General features: G+C 33.9%; 1 protein-coding gene across 1 annotated transcript in view; it reads right to left on the bottom strand.

Annotated features, from left to right (window-relative positions):
* Positions 1-23,059, bottom strand: part of LOC149801793 (sodium channel protein 1 brain-like) — a 181,705-nt gene that overhangs the window by 61,112 nt on the left and 97,534 nt on the right. Inside the window, exons 11-14 of the mRNA XM_089956848.1 lie at positions 17,663-17,783; positions 8,446-8,699; positions 6,009-6,179; positions 3,837-4,027 (exon numbers count right to left, since the gene is read on the bottom strand). Coding sequence (XP_089812974.1) covers positions 3,837-4,027; positions 6,009-6,179; positions 8,446-8,699; positions 17,663-17,783 — 737 coding nt within the window. The remainder of the gene's footprint in view (positions 1-3,836; positions 4,028-6,008; positions 6,180-8,445; positions 8,700-17,662; positions 17,784-23,059) is intronic.

The following is a 23,059-nucleotide window of genomic DNA, read 5'->3' as shown; positions in this document are numbered from 1 at the left end:
ATGTGAAAGTACACAGCAATACATTTTTATTCATGCCATGACAAAGCAATATGAACTGTGTATCATTCTATCACAACTGTGAAAAATCAAGATTAGTAAAAACTGCTGAGAAAAAACAGCAAATAAATCAACCAGAAAGAATAATAATATTGTTTTGTTTCCCATTCCTAAGAAACATTGCCCAAGATCCTTTTCATTACTTGGTCAAGGACCTGTTTTGAAAATTTCAAACTCTTTTGTTAAATCACTAACTGCAGTTAGTCTTGTGTGAAGCAAAGAGGTGCCAGTTACACTAGTTAATCAATATACTTCAACTTGATATTAGCAGAGTTCTGAATGATTCTGAGCAATCAAAGCAAGGTATAGTAAGTTCTGACTTCTGGGAAATGCTACCGTAAGCTTTTAAATTTTAAAAAAGCCAAGTCTACTATGGTGTTTGGGAGGAGGATAAAACTAATTATAATTATGCAATACTTACCTACCACTATTGCCTTGCTTACCTTTTCCGGGATAAAAGTACCCTCATCCAAGCTCATAATTCCATCCTCCCATTAGATGGAAAGTTTTAGAACATCAAGAACATAGACCCAGACTGATTCCCATGTCACAGACTCATGCAGGATACCTTTCTTCTTTAACTTGGACCAAGAATACCCTTGGGACATCAGAATGGGTGGGATATGGGAATTTTGCAATAGTGACAGGTAAGTACATAAAAACTGTAAAATTAATTTTTACCCACCCTCACAAAAAACTATATTTTAAAATCAGTAATACATCACATGTCACTACTGCCTTGCTGAATTTGCCATTTAAGAGGAAGGCTGATGGTCTAAAAAAAAATGGGTATAACAATGGTACACTCAGCCTAACAGCAGGACTGTAAGCTGACAGCCAGTTGAGCCACAATTTGTACCTAACTATTGGGACCAAGGACAAAATGCCTTTATTCTGATATGCCAAACATTAATTATGAAAATAGGTGAAAGTAGGCTGCGACCATCAAAATGTGGCTCTCTTAGCATCTTTCAGTGACGAATGATTAAGACAGGCCCTTGAAGTAGCAATAGCTCGTGAACAAAAGGTCCTTCTCAGCAAGAGACTGAAGAACTCTCCAGATAGTGAGGACAATGCACTGGAAATGGTAGGTGCCAAGATATCAGTGGAGTCCTTAGTAGTTATAAAAAATGCTATAACTTTCTTTCTCTCTTTTGCGAGGCCAAACAGAACTGTAAAACTTTAATTATACCACGATGTTTATCCTGATCATCGTTAACAAAGATATGATTAAGACTGGGGATCTCAGTAAGTAATGCAGCTAACAAAGAAAGCTGGTTTCTCACCATAAAAAAACTGAGCTGTCAAAGGGAAAACAGAGTCATAATTACTGTTGAACCATAAACAACCTTACTATAGACAACACACAAAACTTGCCTCTCCTAGCAGATGCAAAGAGCAGAAAAATGGCTATTATAGCAAGGATCTCAAAAGAGCCTTCATAGGGTAGGGTTCTCAAACAAAGCGTCACTCAGTGATTAATAAGTATGTTTTGACAGAGCTTACAAAACACATGAGAGATTCCATCTAGGCATTAGTGACTGAGATACTGGTCTCTGCAGTGCATCATAACATCAGAAAGATGAGAATCCAAACCAAGAGATGGGCCCTTCAAGAACCTGAGCATGTTAGAAAGGTGTGCCCTTTAGCTCCTACTAACAGAGTCTGGACATTGCCAATCTTCAAACAGGAGAAGAAAGTCTGATAGTGCACACAAAAAGGACAGATAGGATCAATGTTCCTACTACACTAACTGCAAAAGATTTTCTGACCACAGACTTTGCTGTGGATTGTGCAAGGACCATTCTGTGTGGAATACATTGTCTCCTCTGGACAGACTGTTTGCCAGAATATGTTTCTTGTCTGGAATATGGAACACATAGAGAGTAATCCCTTGAAGGCAGCCCAGCAAAGGAGGTTCTAAACTTCCATGCAAAGAGAAGGTGAATGTTTACCTCCTTGTTGCCTGATGTGTTGTATGAAGAGACCATCACACAATCTGAGATGACAGGGTTGGTCCCATCTTTATTGTTTGGCTCCACATCAGCAGATGATGTAGGTCTGTGATTTACAACTTCTAAACTGCTTTGAGGCCAAGGCATGGGTATCCATGGTGCCATGAATGGGAGGTTAGGTTTGTTTCCCTGATATGGATGTCCCCACATCCCACAGAGATTTAAAGGCAACATTGGAAGGGACGAATGTCAATCTGATCCCCTTACATAGTCAGACATATACACACTGACTCCCTATCTTGAAGAAGAAATAAAATATGTTCTCATGTGGAATGGGGTTATCAATCCAATCCCTGTCCATAAACCAATGGTGGGACTACACTGACTGGTGACTTGTATTCAGAAAACTGGTGATCTGCTGGACAAACTCTCCTCAGACTTTATACTGTGTGATCACTGCTCCCCTCTTTCAGGGAGGCATGATCATCTCATCAACTCCACAGGGATATGGGCCTTTAAAAATGCTGTTTCTCTCCATCCATCATGTGCAACTCCGTCTAAAATTGAGTTTTTCCTCCCATGATAGGGATCCTAGATTGAACAATATCTGGCACTGACAGCATCAATATGACCAATAGGGATCTCTTGGCCTTATTATTTTCTACCAAAGAGAAAGTTCCCATGCTTTCTTGGGATCAAAGAGTCTTACTTTGAGTGCTGTAAGACTCAGAGGAGGACCCCATACCCTCCTGGAATCAAGGAGTCTTTGATATAAATTAAAATTTAAAATATACTTTGTTTTTACTAAAGGCATGTGGGGTATTAAAACATTAATTAAGCACTGTCATTTTTTCTTTGACCTTTCAACTGGCACCTGATTAATCAGTCAGATGACTACTTGTTTGGATGGGTATGATTGGCATGGCTGGAATCAAGGAGGAAAAACAAAAACCTTTGGGCTGAGGAGACAAGGATGAAGAATTGCCATTCTTCATCCTCTTATAAGTATAGTGACTGTTGGCAAGGTCCCAGATTTCTTCAGACCATAAACAGCAAAACAGATGTGTACATATTTGGTACAAGATAAACAGATGGGGTGATTATAATACTGGGGCATTTTGTGTCCCCATTTCCACACACTCAGTGATATTTGACAATGAAAAGAATAGTATGCACTTCCAAAGCAAGTACTCTCTGAAGTGAAAAATATACAAATATTGTAGTTTACAATATATATAGCTCAGGCGAGGAATAATATTTTGATGCACAATTCATAATTTGTACTGCTGAAGCAGTATTTCAGTGAAGGTTTGAGGAAATAAAACTCTGGAACAAAATAAGGGTAGCAAATACTTATCATTATCACCGGATAAGTGGGGAAGGGTATAATTTGTTTTGAGCACTGCCAGATAACACAGTGCAACAAAGACCTCAAATCTTTCATGACGGCTTAGAATGACACTCAGATTTGCAAGGAATGGGGATACAATGACTTGATCAATACAGAAAACAGATTTAAATGCCACAATACATCTTTAGAATTTGAAAAACAAGGCAACATTTCTCTTATGTTACGTGTTTAGGCTCGAATAAGATTATCAAATTTGAAATCAATGCCAATATTTGATTTACCATGTAATCTTACTTTTAAGTCGAGTCCAACTGCAAATAACAGATAACCTCATCAGCTGTTACATAATGTGCCAGCAGATAAGGGTCTATGTTGTTTGTTCTACTGAATAGACCCAGATCTGCTGGAGCATTATGTGGTGGCAGATATGGGTGCTTGGAGTCAACTTAAAAGTAAGCATATACAGTATTTACCTGGGCAGATCTGTTCCAAATACATCCTCTGTGTATTTATCACTGAAAAGCTGTAGTCCAATAACGGCAAAGATATAGATCATAATGCACAGAATAACTGTCAGATTTCCCAAAGCCCCCAGTGTGCTCATAATGATGGACAGCAACAGTCTCATAGTAGGCCAGGACTGTGCAAGTTTAAACACTCTCAGCTGAAAAAGAAAATTGATTTACATTAAAATTTAAAATATATTAGGTTTTACTAAAGGCGTGTAGGGTATAGGACGATTAACTAAGTAATGTCATCTTTTCTTTGACATTTCAACAGGCACATGATTAACCAGTCAAATGACTACTTGTTTTGATAGGCATGACTGGCATCACATGTGTGCAAGTCAGAGTGGATGGTTTTTGAAAATCCAGTCTATAAAGTTGATGAATCAAAAAGATCAAAGTAAACAACAAACTCTCAAGAGCTCAGATTTCAATATGATATGGTTTTTAATGTGGAGGAAACTGCTGATCCTGAGGATAACCGCCAACCTTATATTGCAGACCACAGTCTTTATATGATGCCTTCATGTTGTTCATTCATGACCCTATGTCCTGGTTACCAAGTGCAATGTTACTGTTTTTGACTGGAGAGTCATATAGATTGTTTCTGGAACAGATGTTAAAATGAAAGCATAAAGTTCATTTTAACTGTAGTATTTCAAATAAAAGTTTCTTCATCTTGCTTGTATAAATTTCTATTACAAGTTAATTATTATACAAGCAAAAACTGCAATGATGTCCACCACTAATGAATTATTTTTATCAACAATTGATGTAAAAAGATTCAAAATGCCATGTAGTACTGTATAGCATAGTATAAACTTTTATTATACATTTAGGTGTGAACTATAGAAAATTGGTGGCGAAATATTTTTCATGTCTCTTTAATTCCTGTATTATTTTCACATCTGAAAAAAATAACCTTATTCACCACCATGCCATGTGACAATTGATTGTTTGAGCCTACAAAATTGAATCCTGCAGCAAGAAAAATAAGTACTTTGTGAATTAGTACAAATAAATGGAAACTGCGTTATCTTTCAAAAAGGGTCATTTTTGTTGTTGAAATCTGGCTCTATGCTGTTCACATCTCTATGAAGTTATTTCCCCTTACTACCTTGACATCAATGAAACACTATTGAATCTGACTTTTGTTTTGGTTAGATAGGGTCAAATAATTTACAAAATGTCAAAAATGTAATCTACTGCAACAGATTAGGTCATCTCAGTCCAAAAATACTCTCTTAAGTCATTGATATTTATATAACCAGTCGATGAGTAGGGTTAAATCGAGTGAATTTATGAACGCAGTGGGTGGTTGATGTACTACAGAGTGAGTTTATCCTCTAGGCTCTGATTGTAGAGTAGGTTCTCAAATATAATAAACAAAAAATACTTTTTTACTGCATAAATACCAGATATATTTTATCTTGTGCCACATAATAAATGATATGTTTTACCTTGTGTAATCGCTGTCATTTAAGTCTCTTTTTTTTGTACCACATAATGAAATATATCTGGTACCAATGTAGGAAAAGAGAATATTCTCTATGTATATTATTTGAAAATGCTAAAAAAATTATGGTTTCAGATGTTGGATTATCATCAAGTGTATGAATTATTTAAAAAATAATGATTTACTGTCTCACAGTATGAAAATCATTTTTTTACAATTTGTTCAGTGGAGATCTTGTTGCAAAAGATGGATTAGCTCATTAAATTGATATTGATTGGAAGAAACAAAGATTCACACAACCATTTCATTAATGCATATAATAATTCAAATCAGTCTAAAAATAAGCAGTGATGTGATCTTTTCACAATCAGTTTTTCAGTTGACAAAGCTTATGGCTGCATTTTAAAACAGCACAAAGATGATATTGGTCTTTTGATTATAGACATATATAAATACAACAAAATGTATTGATGATTTCAAGCTAAATAAACTTTTGTACAATTTAATAATATGTACTTCTCCACCCAAATGTAGAACAATTTTTAACAAAATCTGATCCGAATGAAATCCTCTAACAAGCAACGGATGCTGAATACACAGTAGATAATGAGTGATAGACGCATGGCTGAATAACAAGAGCTCGCTTGGACTATGGATAGATAAGCTAAAAAAATCATTATTACCAGTCTGAAAGTCCTGAAGACTGACAAGCCATCAACATCCTCAACTCCCATATCTATTAGACTTGCAATCACAATTATTGCATCAAATATGTTCCATCCATTTTTGAAGAAATGTTTTGTATGCACAATCAACTTTGAAACCATCTCTACTGTGAAGACAGATGTAAAGATCTGAAAGAAATTAAAAGGTACTATTAATCATAATATTGATGCATTTGGCACATTTATTTTCTGAGAAGAAAAGATGGAATGATATTTTACCAGAACAATCTAAGAATGGATGGAAAGACATAATATTCTACACTCCAGCACTTAGTGGGCATATGAAGCAGTATGAGGAAAAGAATACAACTCTGAAATGTGCAGACTGGACATGGATGCCCCCACTTGAATCCACGCTCTGTTTGAATGAGTGCTGCAAGTTCAAGAGAGACATAACTCTGACAAAATGCAAGTATCTCTGCATTAACATACAAACAACATTCACAATTAATTCATAAAATATGAAAGTGGGAGAATGTCATTATAGAAAATGATCACCTCATGTTAAAAAATGTCTGCTACTTTTTAGTATGGCCATTGTGACCAGGTGACAGCAGTATAAAGGTGGCCATTGGGTACATAAAGTCATCTTTCATTACAACAACATTTAATATAAAGGGTTATGACAGAAAACTGATGAGAACATTTTTAATTATTAATTTGATCTTCTTATCTAAGTATTCTGCTCCAACTAAGACACCAGTATCTCTGTAACAAACATATTTCCCTTATATATTGTTATTTACAGTGAAATTATCACTACCATATATACTCACTTATAAGTTGAGTGAAACTGAAAACAAAACAGATCCTGATCTGCCATAGCATAATGTGCCTGCTGCAGATCAGGGTCTGTGTTGCTTGTTGTTCTACTGATTACTCCTAAAAAATTGCACAGGCTCTGATCTGCCATCACACATTGCAGGTGGCTCTGACATGTAAGAAAGGATTTATGGTACTTTATATTTTATGAAAAGGTCAAAGGATTGTATGTACACTTTTCATTTCTAAACAAATACTTTCATTCCAGGAAAATGTTATGAGATTTAAACTAGAGGATTAGTGAGCACTTTGCTTATGTAAATATGCCATCACTTCTCTCACATTCCACTAATACACTAGCATGGCAATGAATTTATATTAAAACAAAGCACATAACTTTTCTGGGAATAGTGCAAGTGCAATGATCTGTCAGCGTCCATATCTTCTGATGATGACCATATTACATACTAAGTTTCATGGTAATCCATGAACACTTCAAAACTAGTTGCATTCACAAAAATCCATCTCTCATGCATCCAGCTTCAAGTTAAAAAGGGCAATAACTCCTACAAACATCAAGGAATCACAAATATTTGTCAAAAAGTACATCTTTACCTGACGAGTATAATATGCACCAAGTATCACAGTAATAAAAGAAATGCAAGATAGAACTGTAGGACTAGCTGCAATAACAACGTCATGTTATTCTGTTTTAAGCAACAAGACATAAAGGACAAAAGCTCAAACCAAATGTAAAGGAGCAAAGTGATTTTTTGACATGCATCTTCAGGCAGTGACCATAATCAAGTTACATGGCAATCCATCAGAAAGTTGCTTTCATAAAAGTGTGTCATTCTCTGCTCCAAGTCAAATGGGCAGTAACTCTAACAAAAATAACAAGAGCAAAGTGATTGGTCTATATGATTCATGACTAAAACATAATGACTGCAAACATGGTTGTTGCAACAGGAGTTGACAGTAGATCACACACCAAGAAGAGACATAAATCTGGAAAAAAGCATCAGAACATAACGACAAAATGACATTCATCAACTCATGTCCATAATTTCTGCCATGTTTCAGCACAGTACATTGAAGACTGCATGGGTTGCTGCACACATAAGAATTTGGGATGTGCAGCATAATGAAGTAGGTCTGGTAAGTATTTGAACTTGCAGCCCAGTTCTTGTGTCATTTTTAACTCTACATGTGTGCCTGTGACTTTAGTAATTTATATATTGATATATACACTGTCACAATATGATTAGCTGAGACTGCTGCAGAAAAAAGGGAAGGGGTATTAATTAGAGTGGGGGCATTAATTAGGGAGTATATGGTATATTCATTATTAAGAGACTGGTTTATCCTTCAGTCAAATAATTTTTCTTGTTTTACTTTTTGAGGTGCATCACATTGCAAAGAAAGCACTATTTGGTAATTTAACAATAGATAATGGAGATGAAGCAAAGTAATGGAATATTTCTTGAATATGTATTTACTGAAGCTCGTTTTGGTTTTGACAGTACCATATAATATTTTCCAACATGTCTGAATGTAAATAAAAAAGTAATGTTTAACTTTTGCTTAAGATGATATTTTTATAACTGCTCCAGAATTCATTACTGATACTCACATAGTTTGAGATATCCAGAGTCTCTGTGAGCTCATCTGACATTCCATGATGCTCCAGTGCCATAAATACTGTGTTTAGCACAATGCAGATGGTTACAAAGAGGTCAAAGAGAGGATCGGAAATGAACCAGTTCACATAGCTTTGAAATTTTAGCCAACCCAGAAATAATCGTCCTCCACAGCAGTCAGCACAGCATATACAATTTCGATTGATCAACTCTCCTGTTTTTGGTGAAATATCTGATAATCCTGTGACTGTAAAGATTAAAAGTAATTGATGACATACTTTCATAATAATGATGACAATAATAATAATAATAATAATAATAATAATAATAATAATAATAATAATAATAATAATATAATGATAACAATAATATAACAACAACAACAACAACAACAACAACAACAACAACAACAACAACAATAATAATAATAATAATAATAATAATAATAATAATAATAATAATAATAATAATAATAATTTATTATGTGAGCTCACAGTAGTGAGTGATCATCTGCAGATCGTGACCAGCAACCCTGATTTTTAGGCAAAATATGTGTTAAAAGAAATATAAACACCACAGGCGTTTATTTAATCCTTTGTAAACACAAATGTAAGCCAGACTGAACTACCATTGTAATCCATAATGCCTGTGATGAATGGGGTCTTTGTGATGTCTATACAGTAAATCTAGTAAGTGATAGTCATTTTCGGATTTGTCATTATTATAGAATGGTGACAATGATGATAATGATGGGAACTAAGGTGTCCTCAAATTAGGCTTAAAGTCACAAATGATGTGATGGTATAATGTATGCATTTGTGCTTCATGTGTAGAATCGTACTGACATTAGAACAACATCAGATCCAGACATAAACCAATCTTGAAGAGTTCTGGCAGGTGACAGCAGTATGAATCTACCCACCAGCAGGAAACAATTTAAACCTTTTGGTGGACTGACATAATGCCACATTTCAATGCAAACACTGAAGGGACATTTTCTATTCTGAGAACTTCTGACTGATTCTAAAGGTAACCTGGATCCAGTAACAGTACATCAATTCCAAGTGTTAAGATCAGCAATGGTGAGGACTAACACCAATAAAATCCAGCAATAACCTAAGAAATGTTAAAAATACTTATGGACCATATAGGAAGAGTACGAATTGTAACAAGTTACTCATACTGTACTGAAAGGAATGATTTCATGAGATGATGTGCATACTTTAATATTTTAAAAAATGTAAATTTGTTCAATAGTTGTAATTTTTGTCCATTTGCATGCCAAAAACTGGGTTGATGAAATTCCTCCCTCTTTTGAGGTAAAAACTCCTGATTAAATTATTAGAAATCTCAACCTGTCTTGACTTTGCCTGTCCTTCCAATCATATGTATAGGTTAATCTTAGACAAAATCTTACATTTTTTAAAACTTTGTGAATAATTTTATAAAAGTGGGAGATGGACTTTACAATGGATAATTACAGTAAATTGAATGGGGATAAGTCTACAACAGCAATAAGGATTGTACCTAAGATAAGATGGAATCCTAACTGCAGCCAGACTTACTACAGAGGCAGAGACCAGTATGCATATCATCACCATCCATTTATTAATGTCAGGTGAATAAGGTATAATTTATTCAAAAATTAATATATATTGCTATGTATATTTAAATTTGTATTGTTTGTTAGGTTTTTTCTCTCTATGACTATGTTTTGTTTAGATTTTGGACCTGACCTTTTCCAAAATTAAGTTCATTGTGTACCTAATCAGGAGCTTTTATTTTTGTAAACAAATAATATATAGTTAATATTTCACAATGAGTGCAGCTTAAATATTGTTATCATTATCAAAAGAAGCAAACATGTTTATTTGGGTCTGGGTCTAGGATATTGGTAATCTCCATGGATAAACATGTTCTCCCTGATGTTTACCATATTCTTTAGTATAATTTTAGTACCATATTTTTTCCCCAGAATGTTCTAGAATGGAAAATTCCATTAAGTGACAGAGTATTTCCAGAAAATGGTGATTGCAACCTACGTCTAGCAGAGGGGTTTATAATCTTGTTTACTTGAGAAATTACGGATTCTTGCTATAACATCAGAAGCAGAATAATTTGTATTGTTGTGTTAAGTTTCTTTATTTGGGTGGAATTACATATCCAAATCATTATTCTCTGGAATTACAAAATGCTCAATGATATTCTTGTACAGAAACATTAATTTGGAATTATTGTGAATTTAGACAAAGACATCTTGATTGATATTACTGTGATAAATTGAAAGACTGTTAGCATGCTATCACACTTCAGGCAAGTAGTATATTATTACAGGCACATCAACACCTTCAGTGCTGGATCTTATTTGGAACACCATTGGAATTTTATTAAAAATTGATTCATTAGGACTGGTGGTAAAACTTTTTGGACTAATTGGGATTAAATTTGCAATACTGTAAGTTCTTTTTAAATTATCATTTTGTATTGTAGGGAATAAATTACTTGTTAAATATTACAAAACTTGTTGTTTTTCTGATTTTCACTCTTTTCTATTACTTAGTTTAAGACCATAGAGTGGTAATATATATATATATATATATATATATATATATATATATATATATATATATATATATATATATATATATATATATATATATATATATATATATATATATATATATATATATATATATATATATATATATAGATATATATAGACACACACACACACACACTGCTTCTAGATGGTCCCCTGACTTGCTACTGTCCACCAAACTGACCGTAGAAATTGAAATATATCTATACAACACAGATGCCCCATTACAGCTGAAGGGCAGATTTCAAAATAAAACAGGGGCAATAACTATATAAAATTATGCCAGAAAATGGTTAAAATCAAGCCTGGCCTAGGCCTTCCTACTATAAAAACCAATAACAAATTATGTATTAATACATTAGGTCTTTCTAAAGTTATTCTTATCTTTCTTATCTTAATAAATTGAAACTGAAAAGCAAAGTTTAAAGTCAAACAGGGGCCATAATTCCACACAATTTTCCTGTAATTACCGTTACGGATCACTGCTGTCCCACCTCTGTCTGTGTGGGTTTGAGTCTCTGGCTCGGCCATTGTGGATATGTGAGAAAGCTTGCTAGTAGCTTCTCGTGGGTCAGTGGTTCTTTCTGGGTTCTTCCTCCGCCATTTATACAGGCCACCATGTATAGCATATCTTGTGCTGAAAAATGTCGTTAAACCCTACAAAAACAACAACCACACAATTTTGCCAAAAGAGTAACGAAAATCAAACTGAACTTAAGTCTTCCTAATGTAGAATCTGGTTGCAATACTGATTTCAAACCAATGCAGTCTTTCAGAACTGAATCAGACAGGCAAAGCTTAGGGCCAAACTGGGTTATAATATTTTATCAACAAAAGCCTCAATTCAGATTTGGTTTCCATAAATGAAATCCTGTTAAAGTTACTAACTGGAAATTGGACAGTCAAGCTCCAAGTCAAATAGGGTTAATATTTCCACAACTATTTTACTGAAAATTTGTGAAACTTTAACTCAACCTAGGTCTTTTTAATGTAAATACTCCAAAGTTTGGTATCCATTCATGAAATCCTTTTTAAAAAATCTTAAGTGCAAAGTTTTTAGTCAAATATGGGCATAACTTCATAAAATTTTGCTGAACAATTCTGAAATTCACCTAGGTCTTCTTGGTTCTGTGCAGTTTACAGTTAGACTAGACTAATGCGAAATAAAATGAGTAAAATCTAACTGAAAATGAAGGGAATTTTACATATCTAAGTATTCAATAATTTTCAGGATTAAACTGAAAGAAGTCCCTTGATGACAAATGAGGCAGTGTAATCTGGTGACATGCACACTAATTCCACTTTTAAAGACCTCGGTAGCTTTTAGTACAGACTTAAATTCTACTTCCTAACAATTAATTAGGAGATGATAAGCATATATTTGAGAATGGTAATAGTAACTTTACTACTGAAGAGCTTTGTAACACAAAGTGTTTGCGATGGAATCAACACCACAAATGTCCCTCAATAGCCAAATACAGTAAGAAAAGTCCAACTATAAACAACACAGACTCCGATCGGCTATAGTATAATGTGCTAGTAGATCAAAGTTTATATTATTCCACTGATTACTCCAAACTGCATAGACCCAGACCTGCTGATGCATTATGTGATGGTAGTTCTGAGTTTGTGCAGTTCGCAGTTGGAACTGACTTATAAGTGAGTATATATGGTACTAGATTAATCCCTATTCTAACAGAATACACAATATTTTTTAGTCTGAGGTTTTGATATTGACCTTTTTGTCTGCTCTATCTAGCAGTAAAATACCTGATCAAAAATTCTTAACAGATTGTTGCAAATTTTATTGCTGCAAATGTTGGCAATTTACCAACCAAACAGGACATTTTTATTCACTGAAGTGTCAGAATTTTAAATATCTCAGTGTGATTATACATCATCTTGGATGACGTCATTCATAACAAAGTTAATGAGCCAAAACTTATTTTGCCTTTAACTTTGTAACAAAAGTTAACCTTTAGGTCATCTGTTAGATACAGTTTTACATAAATTAGAACTACTATTTTAATCCTCATTAACGATTCAAAACAAAAACTTTAACAGTTAAGTCCCAGTGGTAAATGCACAAAACAATACTTTTCGAGGTGGAAAATGTCTAGAGTGCAGAGATTACAAAACATAATAAAATAAGTCTCTCACCTTCAAAATTTTATCAAAATACACTTTAATTCAATATAAAGGAAGACATAAATAACCCACAGATATTGAATTCTTGTCTCTTTATATCAAAGCAATTACCCTCTCAGAAGTGCAGCCAAGAGGCTTTTCAATATATTTCACTTGCATATTGAACTTTGAACATGGGTTGTAAATCAGACAGAACATCATAAAATGTGAGCAACTATTGATGCAAGTTTGTCTGTTTATTATGGCACTAACTACACAAAAATTTAGACTCAGAGTGAAATTTAATTGTTCATCAAATATTTTTAGAGGATTACAGTCGAATTTACATGTATTTTGGTCACAAAGTAATATTTCTGAAGAAAATTTATCATCATGGGCTTATTTCTTTCACTGTACTTAACTGTTCTGAGGTAGAATCATGGATGGGAATATCATGTTTATAAGTAACAGTAACACAGGCTACTAGTGATTTGACCAATTTTAAGTTTAAAGTTTATTTTTTAACAGGAGAGGATGAAGAGGGGGCTGGGTGAGGGTCACTTGAATCCATTTGTCCACTAAAAAGAAAATGTCACAGTGAAATCCATTATATTTAACCTTTCTTTCCAAAGCAAAACAAATCACAGTTCTAAAAATTTAAACCCACCCCGAAAAGTTTTTATACATATCTGCTAAGTTTTCTTTGAGGTAGAGTAAACAGGAGGACATACAGGTGGAGCAGATGTCAAGATCGGGGATTGCACTATTTGTCATAGAGGTGTAAGTGAGTGTTGCCGATGCCTTATCATGACAGGATAATGACTATGCTAGTTTTGATAAATGCCATCTACTTCATTAATGTACATAAAATGTTCTCCACTGAATAATAAATATCATTTCACACAAGTTTTACCTGGAAAATTCTCTCAGTTAATATTTTGAATATAATTCTACCAAAGGGAAGATAACCCACTGTGATGAATATGCTCTGCCGTAAGCTCAACAAAGATCTTAAAAAGCCACAAAAGAGGTCTGGCTGAATGGAACTAGTATCAGAGATGCACAATAACATTATGGTTTGACTGGGCTCAGTTTACTTTCAGGTATTTGGTCATGAGGGTGTTTGTTGGGCCATGAGATCTTGCTAAAAACACATCACAGCAGTTGACCTGGCCCGGTCTGGGAATCAAATCTAGTGCTTCTTCATATGAATCCTGCACACTAATCACAAAGCTACCTTTAAGATTCCACATTTCATCAAAAGAAGTATTGGTATTAATCAGATAAAAAAACAACCATTTGATTGGACTAAACCTTCAAGATTTTGTACTAATACTGAGCTACATTCCACCAATCCTGTGAAGAGTCTGATGAAACAAAATCTAGTGAATCAATAAAACCATAACTTCTGCATACTTACCATGAGTACTCACTTATAAGTGCAAACAACAAAGATCTTGATCTACCTTAGCATAATGCATTTGAAGATCAAGGTCTGTGTTGTTTGTTCTGCTGATTACTCCTAACAAACTGCATGATCCAGATTAGCCAGTGCATTATGTGATGGCAGATCTGGGACGTTACAATTTGCAGTTGGACTAGTCTTATAAAGGAGTACATACAGTAGTTGCAGATATATTTACATATGCTCTAACTCTGAAGTATTCCTGAAACTTTCAAGAACATTTTGCAATCAGTTTTATTTTAAAGACCTTATAATAAAGATATCAATATTATTGATTTTAACATATTATTAATATCTATATTATTAATTATAATATTAACATTATTAATTATTAATAATAATTATTAATTTATATGTAGAAGACATTGATGGGTATGTCTTAATTAGCTAGAAGTAATGCATTATGCTATGGCAGATCAGGGTTTTCGCTGTTTGCAGTTTGACTCATTACGGTACTTGTCAGGCCCTCATCAGATAATAAGCCCATCCTTTTAAAAAAGTTGTCAGGCATTTAAATCTTGTTTAATTTTAAGGAAATAGGGTGTAATAATTGAAGACTTCCCAAATCAGTTGTCAGGAGTGATAATGCACAAGGTTATAATGCACAAGTACATGAATATTGGTACTTTTAGATGGGTATGTGTGATAGTTTGGTGTTGCTGGGGGGAACAAATTAATCCTTCCAACTGTGGCACTAGAACCCTGAATAAGCTTTGGATATGAATATACCTAGCTTTCAGCAATAGAAGACACTGGCATTTGTCTAGAATGCAGGTTTGTTTTTGTTTGTTTTTTCTTTGTCATATGAAAACAAAACAATGCATCAACCTTTTAGCACTTTGCAAGAAATGTATTAAAGTACTGGTAGCCATATTTTGTAGGTCATGAAGTGAAAATGAAAGAAAAGCAAGCCTACACAATGTAAGTATTACTTTCAAGGACAGGATTTGAATACAGTAAATCATAAGAAGATAGTATGCTATGATTGAATAAAGCCAGCCTCATTTAAGTTCTCCACCCTGTGATACACATTTTCTGATGGGCACAGTCTAATTTAAGTTCCCCACTCTGTGTGAGACATGTTTTCTGATGGTCCCAGTCTCATTGAAGTTCTCCACTATGTGAGACATATTTTCTGATGGACTCAGTCTCATTTAAGTTCCCCACTCTCTGTGAGATATCACTTCTGATGGACTCAGCCTCATTTAAGTTCTCCACACTGTGAAACATAATTTTTGATGGATCTACCTTGTGAGACATTTTTTCTGATGGGCACAGTCTCATTTAAGTTCTCCATCCTGGAAGACATATTTTCTGATGGTCCCAGTCTCGTTGAAGTTCTCCACCCTGTGAGACATATTTTCTGATTGACTCAGCCTCATTTAAGTTCTCCACACTGTGGGACATAATTTCTGATGGATCCACCCTGTGAGACATCATTTCTGATGGGCTCAGCCTCATTTCAGTTCTCCACACTGTGGGACATAATTTCTGATGGATCCACCCTGTGAAATATCATTTCTGATGGGCTCGGCCTTGTTTAAGTTCGACACCCTGTGAGACATAATTTATGATGGATCCACCCTGTGAGACATCATTTCTGATGGGCTCAGCCTCATTTCAGTTCTCCACCCTGTGAGACATATTTTCTAATGGGCTCAGCCTTGTTTAAGTTCTACACCCTGTGGGATATAATTTCTGATGTATGAGTATGTACCATCAGAGAAAATCTTTGACATTTGAGGGAAATGTGGTTTATGTAAATAATTTTTACCCTTTATTTGATGGATTTTGTATATTTTACAATTATCAATTATTTGTACAGAATTTTAACAGCTTCGATCATGTAGTACTAAATGTTTACATAATTTTGGAAGGCTTTATCTTGCGAACATTTTTTTTGTTTTTTTTAATTTGTTATCATTACATTTTAGAACTTTTAATCAACAATACATAGCTGGTATTCAATATTATGCTGACTTGCCATCAAACACAAAACATATATATACATATATTTACTTATGTTCTCAAACTATCATCACATTTATTACAATGTTAAGTTAAATCTCTTGGGATATTTGTTTTGAGGAAGAGATTGTCAAAGTAAAAAAGAAAGCCCCTAGAATTTTAATTTATATACTAAGGTACATTTCATTTTCTGACAATGAATCATGTATTTGCAAGTCATACATACCAATTTTAGAAGGTACCCTAGACTGATGTTGTATAAAGGTTTGGCTGTAAATATATTTACACCTTGTACATACATCATACTGCAAACAGAACAGACGGTGATCTGCTAGCACTTTGGGCAGTGGCCTGGAAATTATAAAACTATTGAGTTTGAGTGTGAGACTTTGCAACAATGACAAGCAACATTGTATATGAAGAGCTGTTTCTGATTGGCTGAGATTGGACAGTCAAACTCAAACTTTTATGATCTCCAGGCCATGCTGGCTTCTAATCCTGATCTGTTGGGTATGCCCAATAATGGCAGTGGTACAAGTAATGACAGACATATATCTGCCAGGTATGCCAAAAAATGGCAGTGGTACAAGTAGTGATAGACATATCATGCCAAATAATGGCAGTGGTACAAGTAATGATAGACATATATCTGTTGGGAATGCCAAATAATGGCAGTGGTACAAGTAATGATAGACATATATCTGTTGGGAATGCCAAATAATGGCAGTGGTACAAGTAATGATAGACATATATCTGTTGGGAATGCCAAATAATGACAGTGGTACAAGTAATGATAGACATATATCTGTTGGCTATGCCAAATAATGACAGTGGTACAAGTAATGATAGACATATATCTGTTGGGAATGCCAAATAATGTCAGTGGTACAAGTAATGATAGACATATATCTGTTGGGAATGCCAAATAATGGCAGTGGTACAAGTAATGATAGACATATATCTGTTTGGGTTCTCAAGATATTTTTCTCTATCAAGGATTTTTTTTAAAAAACAAGAGGTTCATTGCAACAAGGGTACACGTATAGCTTACCTGTTATGATGGTAACTCCTGGATAGCGATCTCGGAGTGTTTCCTCTGAAGTAATTTCTGGTGGCCTTTCATTCTGATCCTCAACTGAATTTTTGTCCAACACAATTCCAGATGAAGATACCTGATAGAGAAAATATCATTTAATAATCAAAAGGACAAATCATGTATTTCAAAAACAAATTGTGAGAAATACCTGCAAAATTTGATGTCATCCAAATTGGCCCAAATCATGACATATTAAAGGATGTAACATTAACAGAAACAGAAGAAAATTAATTCAAACAGCAATGATGGACACTTATCTCCTTTTAATGTTTTATAAGGCAGCATAAACATAGTACATAATTTTCAACTTTTTACTTGGCAACGGAATTAAGGGCTGAACACTATATATGATTAATGGTGTATATCTTCAGAAAAATATGCAAAAATATTTGAATAAAATCTGCATTAAAGAAAATGCATTCACCAACAAAATATACAACTTTCACTTGGCACAGTTAAGGTAGCACAAAGCACATTTGGGCTACAATTGCAGTTGAGGATGTACCCTCTCACATTTGAATCCATTTCTTATCATGATCCAGCCTGATAGCAATTACCATGTATACATTTTCAGACTCATCTGAGAATGGAGTAATCAAATCAATACCAATGAATGGAATCATAAACCTGTTCTTTCTGTGATTATCTCCTTTTTGATTCACACAAGTCCCATCCCACAAGACATACAAATCCCTAAAACTCAAGAATTTCAACCCCATAAAGAACACATAAATGTATTAAATAAAATCATAGATATTTTATATGCAAGGTTGTGACAATTGCATCCCATATATTATTTTAATGAAGAGGAAAGTGGATCACAGATGAATCTCCCACAAAATCACTCATTATGAAAATGGGAGAAAACACATAAAAGCAGAGCAAGAAGGACATTGGAATCCATCCATGCATATTTTAAGCCAAAATTTAATCTCAAATCAGTGTCAGTGGCACAAATGTGCTTATGAAATAGAATTATCATTTTGTACATACTGGTATGCTGCTTGATACCATTGTAAATAACAAGGGAGAAGCATGGAGCAAAAGTATAGCTGTCTCTTCAATCAAAAATTTATCCCATGTCCAAATTATGAAACTGTTTAGTAGTACATAAAAAAGCTCCAACTATATGTATGTGTATATAAATGTTAATGACATTGCATTTACATTACGTTCTAAAAAGATTGCTGTCATATCAATGTTTGACAGCACTTTACTATGGACCCATTGACAAAGACACCAGCTATTGAAACTTTACAAAAGGTATTAAGTCATTTGAGATAAATGACAAAAAAAGTCATTTTGATATGGCATATCTTTATACCCCACCCCACCCTGGTCCCTTGACTATGTACAAGACTTGTGTATACAGTTCTCTATGGTCCAGCAATCTCATCTTTTATACTACTTATGATAATACCTATGACAACATATTGTTAGTTTGTATACTATTTATAGCCAAGCTTTCCCAGTTTTATACTACTTAGCTACACTTATATCCAGGGTAACATAAACAATATTGCAGGTTGAAAATTCTATTTATCAAAAGTCATCTCTATGCAACTTGCCTGACAGCTGAAAGGCTTTGATCTGTTATTGAGTCAGGGTTCATACAGAATTCTGAATGATAAATTCAAAGACTTTTGTTAAACTTTCAAAGACCACAAACTTAGATTTCCAAGACCTATTTTTGCTAACGTTTTGTATTCAAGTCAGATATCATTGAAAGAGCAAAGACCTGGCATTTTTAAACACAAGGTGAAACAAAATTGATGATGTAAATTGACTGAACAAATTTTGAATCCTCGAGCATGTGTTTCCTTTGTGAACTTTCTACAGAGAGTGAGCACTTGTTCAATGTAACCAAAATTCAATTGGCTGAACAGTCTTGTTCAAAAATAATTATTAATTAGTGTAATGAACACTTTGATTGACCAAAGCTGATGGACTTGTCCAATCAAATTCAATGATACATCAAAAGAAAGAAGCCAGGAAAACCAAGTACATCTGAATCTAATGACCTTAGGCAACTTTATTTGTGATAATAATAATAATAATAATGAGGACTTTGTATAGTGCCTAATCTTTAGAAGCTCTAAGTGCTTTACAACATCAGATAACACCTAAAAACATATATAATGATATGATTATGAAAAACAAACACTATGAAATTAGAAAACAAAAAATGTGCTGACAATAGTTATGGTGCTGACTTCCTCTGATGAAGGGTGCATTGTTTTTATTGAAGATTGTAGCCAGCTTGCTTTGATGAAGAGTGCATGTGTTATTGAAGTCGCTGTGAAGGCCAACTTTGGATGGCCAAACAAATGCTCGTTTGTTATTGGGGTGGCAATGAAACTGAATGGATCATCAAAAGAAAGAAACCAGGAAAACTTGACTACATCTGAATCTAACAACCTTGGACAATTTTAGTTGTGATTATGGAAAGAAATTAAAATGTTTGGGTTTATTTCAATTTTCAAAGACTTTTAAAGACCTCATCATAATCTGCTTGATTTTTCCAAACTTTCAAGGCCTTGAAAATGCTACCTCATTTTTCCCAAACTGTCAAAGACCTTCAAAGACCATATGAACCCTGTGAGTTTGAGAGTTATGCTTCAGATGAAAAATATTTGTCAGACAAATGGGCATAGGGATAGCTATCCCCCCACCATACATAAAAAGGGATAAAACAGATTAAAATTTGATATATATTAAATACTAGTTAAATGATAATTGTGTTTGGAAATACACAAAACGTATGCACAACAGGTGTATGGTACTAAATGGTATTTAAAAAAATTGACAAAGAAAATGTACGCAGTGGACTTTATCTGATTTGCATCATAAATTACCAATAATAGCAAAATGTAGCTTTATATCAATAATTATAGGTTTATGCATTTGTATGGGAAAATATAAACGAGGTTTTCAGAGTAATACTATACAATCTTGAGAGTGCTGTACTCTGAATAAATCATTCATATTTTCCCATACAAATGCAGTAACCTTTTGATTATATACTCATTTTGTTTTTCAACCCAAGGCTTAATTATAAAATGTGCACTACAATAAAGAAAGTAATCGAATTTGTGTTTTATTCCAAAATGAATACACAACTGTAGATTCCTCAATACACAGTGACCTTTGAATTTCGTTGCATGCTTGACATTAGTTTAAAAAAGAATTGTCATTTTGGTCTATTTAAAATTGAAATTTAGATTCATATTGTGAATGAATGCATATTGCAACAACTTTTCCAGTTGGTCGGGAATGGATGGATTTTTTTTGTAGATTCTACTCAATTCTGCTTTTCTGCTTGTGATGTACTGGATTTATTAGCTGTGTCAATTCTGCATGAAGTGTATGTGATTTGAACAGGGAGGTACCCATCTTGAATCAGTTGCATGTGTTTCTGTTCTCTCATTGAATGTTTAGAATCATAATGTGGGAAAAATATGAACTCTTTCAATTGAAATTATCAAAAAGACGCTATGGTATATCCTGTTCATTTCATTTTGAGAGCAGTAAGGAGACTTAGATTGCAGTTGGAAATATAGTCAAAATTACAAAATAATTTTGCAGTGTGTGATCAAGTTTTAGAACCCATGATACACTTTGCATATGCAGAACTAATCAAGAAGTACATAATGAAGAAATTCAAGATGCAAAAATGTAAGTATACTTTTTTCCATTTTTATTACCAGCTAAAGAAGACATGTTTATGCCTTGTTATTTGCATGCTCTTTGTAGAGACACCCAGCTATGTAATGACCTCTGCTGTAGTATGACTTATATCATTAGCCTAAATCCAAAACTTTGTATCAAAAAAGTTAACATGGAAAATTTAAAAGTAGCTGGTGACAGTCCATTCAGCTAGTGGAAATAAAAGTTCTTTGTCATCCTGCTTATTGACTCTGAGACCCTTACTTTTCAACAAAACCTTTAGTCGTATCTTTTGTTCTTGAATTTAGTACTCTGACTTACAAAATTGTATGTCTCTGACAGATATTCAATAGTCATTGGCCTCAATATGCTTTTCTATGATATTTGTATGTACCCCAGAGAGCACTTGTCATAGTCTGAACCACTCCATTTTTGATAAGTTATGAACATTTCTCCTAAATAACTGTTTCAATGATCAGAATGGTTCTTTTAATACTGTGTCTCTCATGTTTGTTGTGTACAGTGTGAATATCATGTTGATTCATTTGTTTGTTTGAACGTTTCATTTGTGACTCAGTAAACTTTTCCACATCATTCACTGTATCATCTCTACTTTCAAACAGACAAAACAGCTTCTTTAGTTCAATCACAAAAAAATCTAATCAACCAAAAGCATCTATGACAAGTGTGCACGTGGTTTGTTTACAAAGTAGTTCCTGATAAATGATACTATTTTTAGACACATGTCATGGAATATAAAGGTGTTCAGCATCGAAAAATGCTGCCTGATTCTGACAATGTAATGTTAAAAGAGAAGAAAATGAGCATATAATAACTGTAAATTAATCACGTTTGTGATCTATTTTGTTTGAAGGTTTATTTCATTTTTAAAGTAACTGAAATTAATATTTTCTAGTGAAAATGGCAATGATACACTGAAACTATGTAAATTAACTCTGGAACTCTTAGAGACTCGAGACTTAACTGAACCGGAAGTTGTCCCCCAAAAAGCTTCCTGTCAAAACACAAGGACGATACAATATTTTCCTTAGCCCTCTCATCTCACACTACACCCAGCCTATCATCAGATAACAGCTGTTAAATTTCTTCAGCCATGCATTCATTCACATTGAAGTACTCATACGTTCTTGTATGGTAAAACAACATCATATTAAAAGCATGGTATCAATTACTTCTCATACATGCATCAATAAATTGCATCACATCAGTACATATTCCTAATCTCATTATACTAAACAATATCACAGCAATCAGGCACATTTCTTTAAATTACAACTCATAAAGACAGCATTAAAAGGAAGAAGTACTGTACAAGAGATCAATCATTTATTTGGTAGGGTTCCCATAATTCAGAAACATAAATGTTCTTGTTCAGTTTTATCTCTGTTATATTAGTTAAAATAATCTGGTTAGAAAGGCTCCCAAGGCCCCCACCAGAAAATTAAATGGTTGCTTCCTAATATACATGTACTTCATTACAAGATGGTCTCAGTATAAGGCAATATACATTATGGACATCATTATAAAGATGGAAGACTGTAATCTGTACATTTGCTTATGAATTATGAATAACATGCCTAAATGTATAGCCACCATGTATAGCCTACCATGTGATGAAAAATTGTGTTAATCCCACAACAACAACAACAGTGTTTTCAATGAGGT

The sequence above is a fragment of the Sinohyriopsis cumingii genome, chromosome 4 (genome assembly GCF_028554795.1).
Source record: "Sinohyriopsis cumingii isolate HCF-2022 chromosome 4, ASM2855479v2, whole genome shotgun sequence".
NCBI classification, from domain to species: domain Eukaryota; kingdom Metazoa; phylum Mollusca; class Bivalvia; order Unionida; family Unionidae; genus Sinohyriopsis; species Sinohyriopsis cumingii.
Note: the sequence above shows the minus strand (reverse complement) of the source record. Positions and strands in the feature narration are given on the sequence as shown.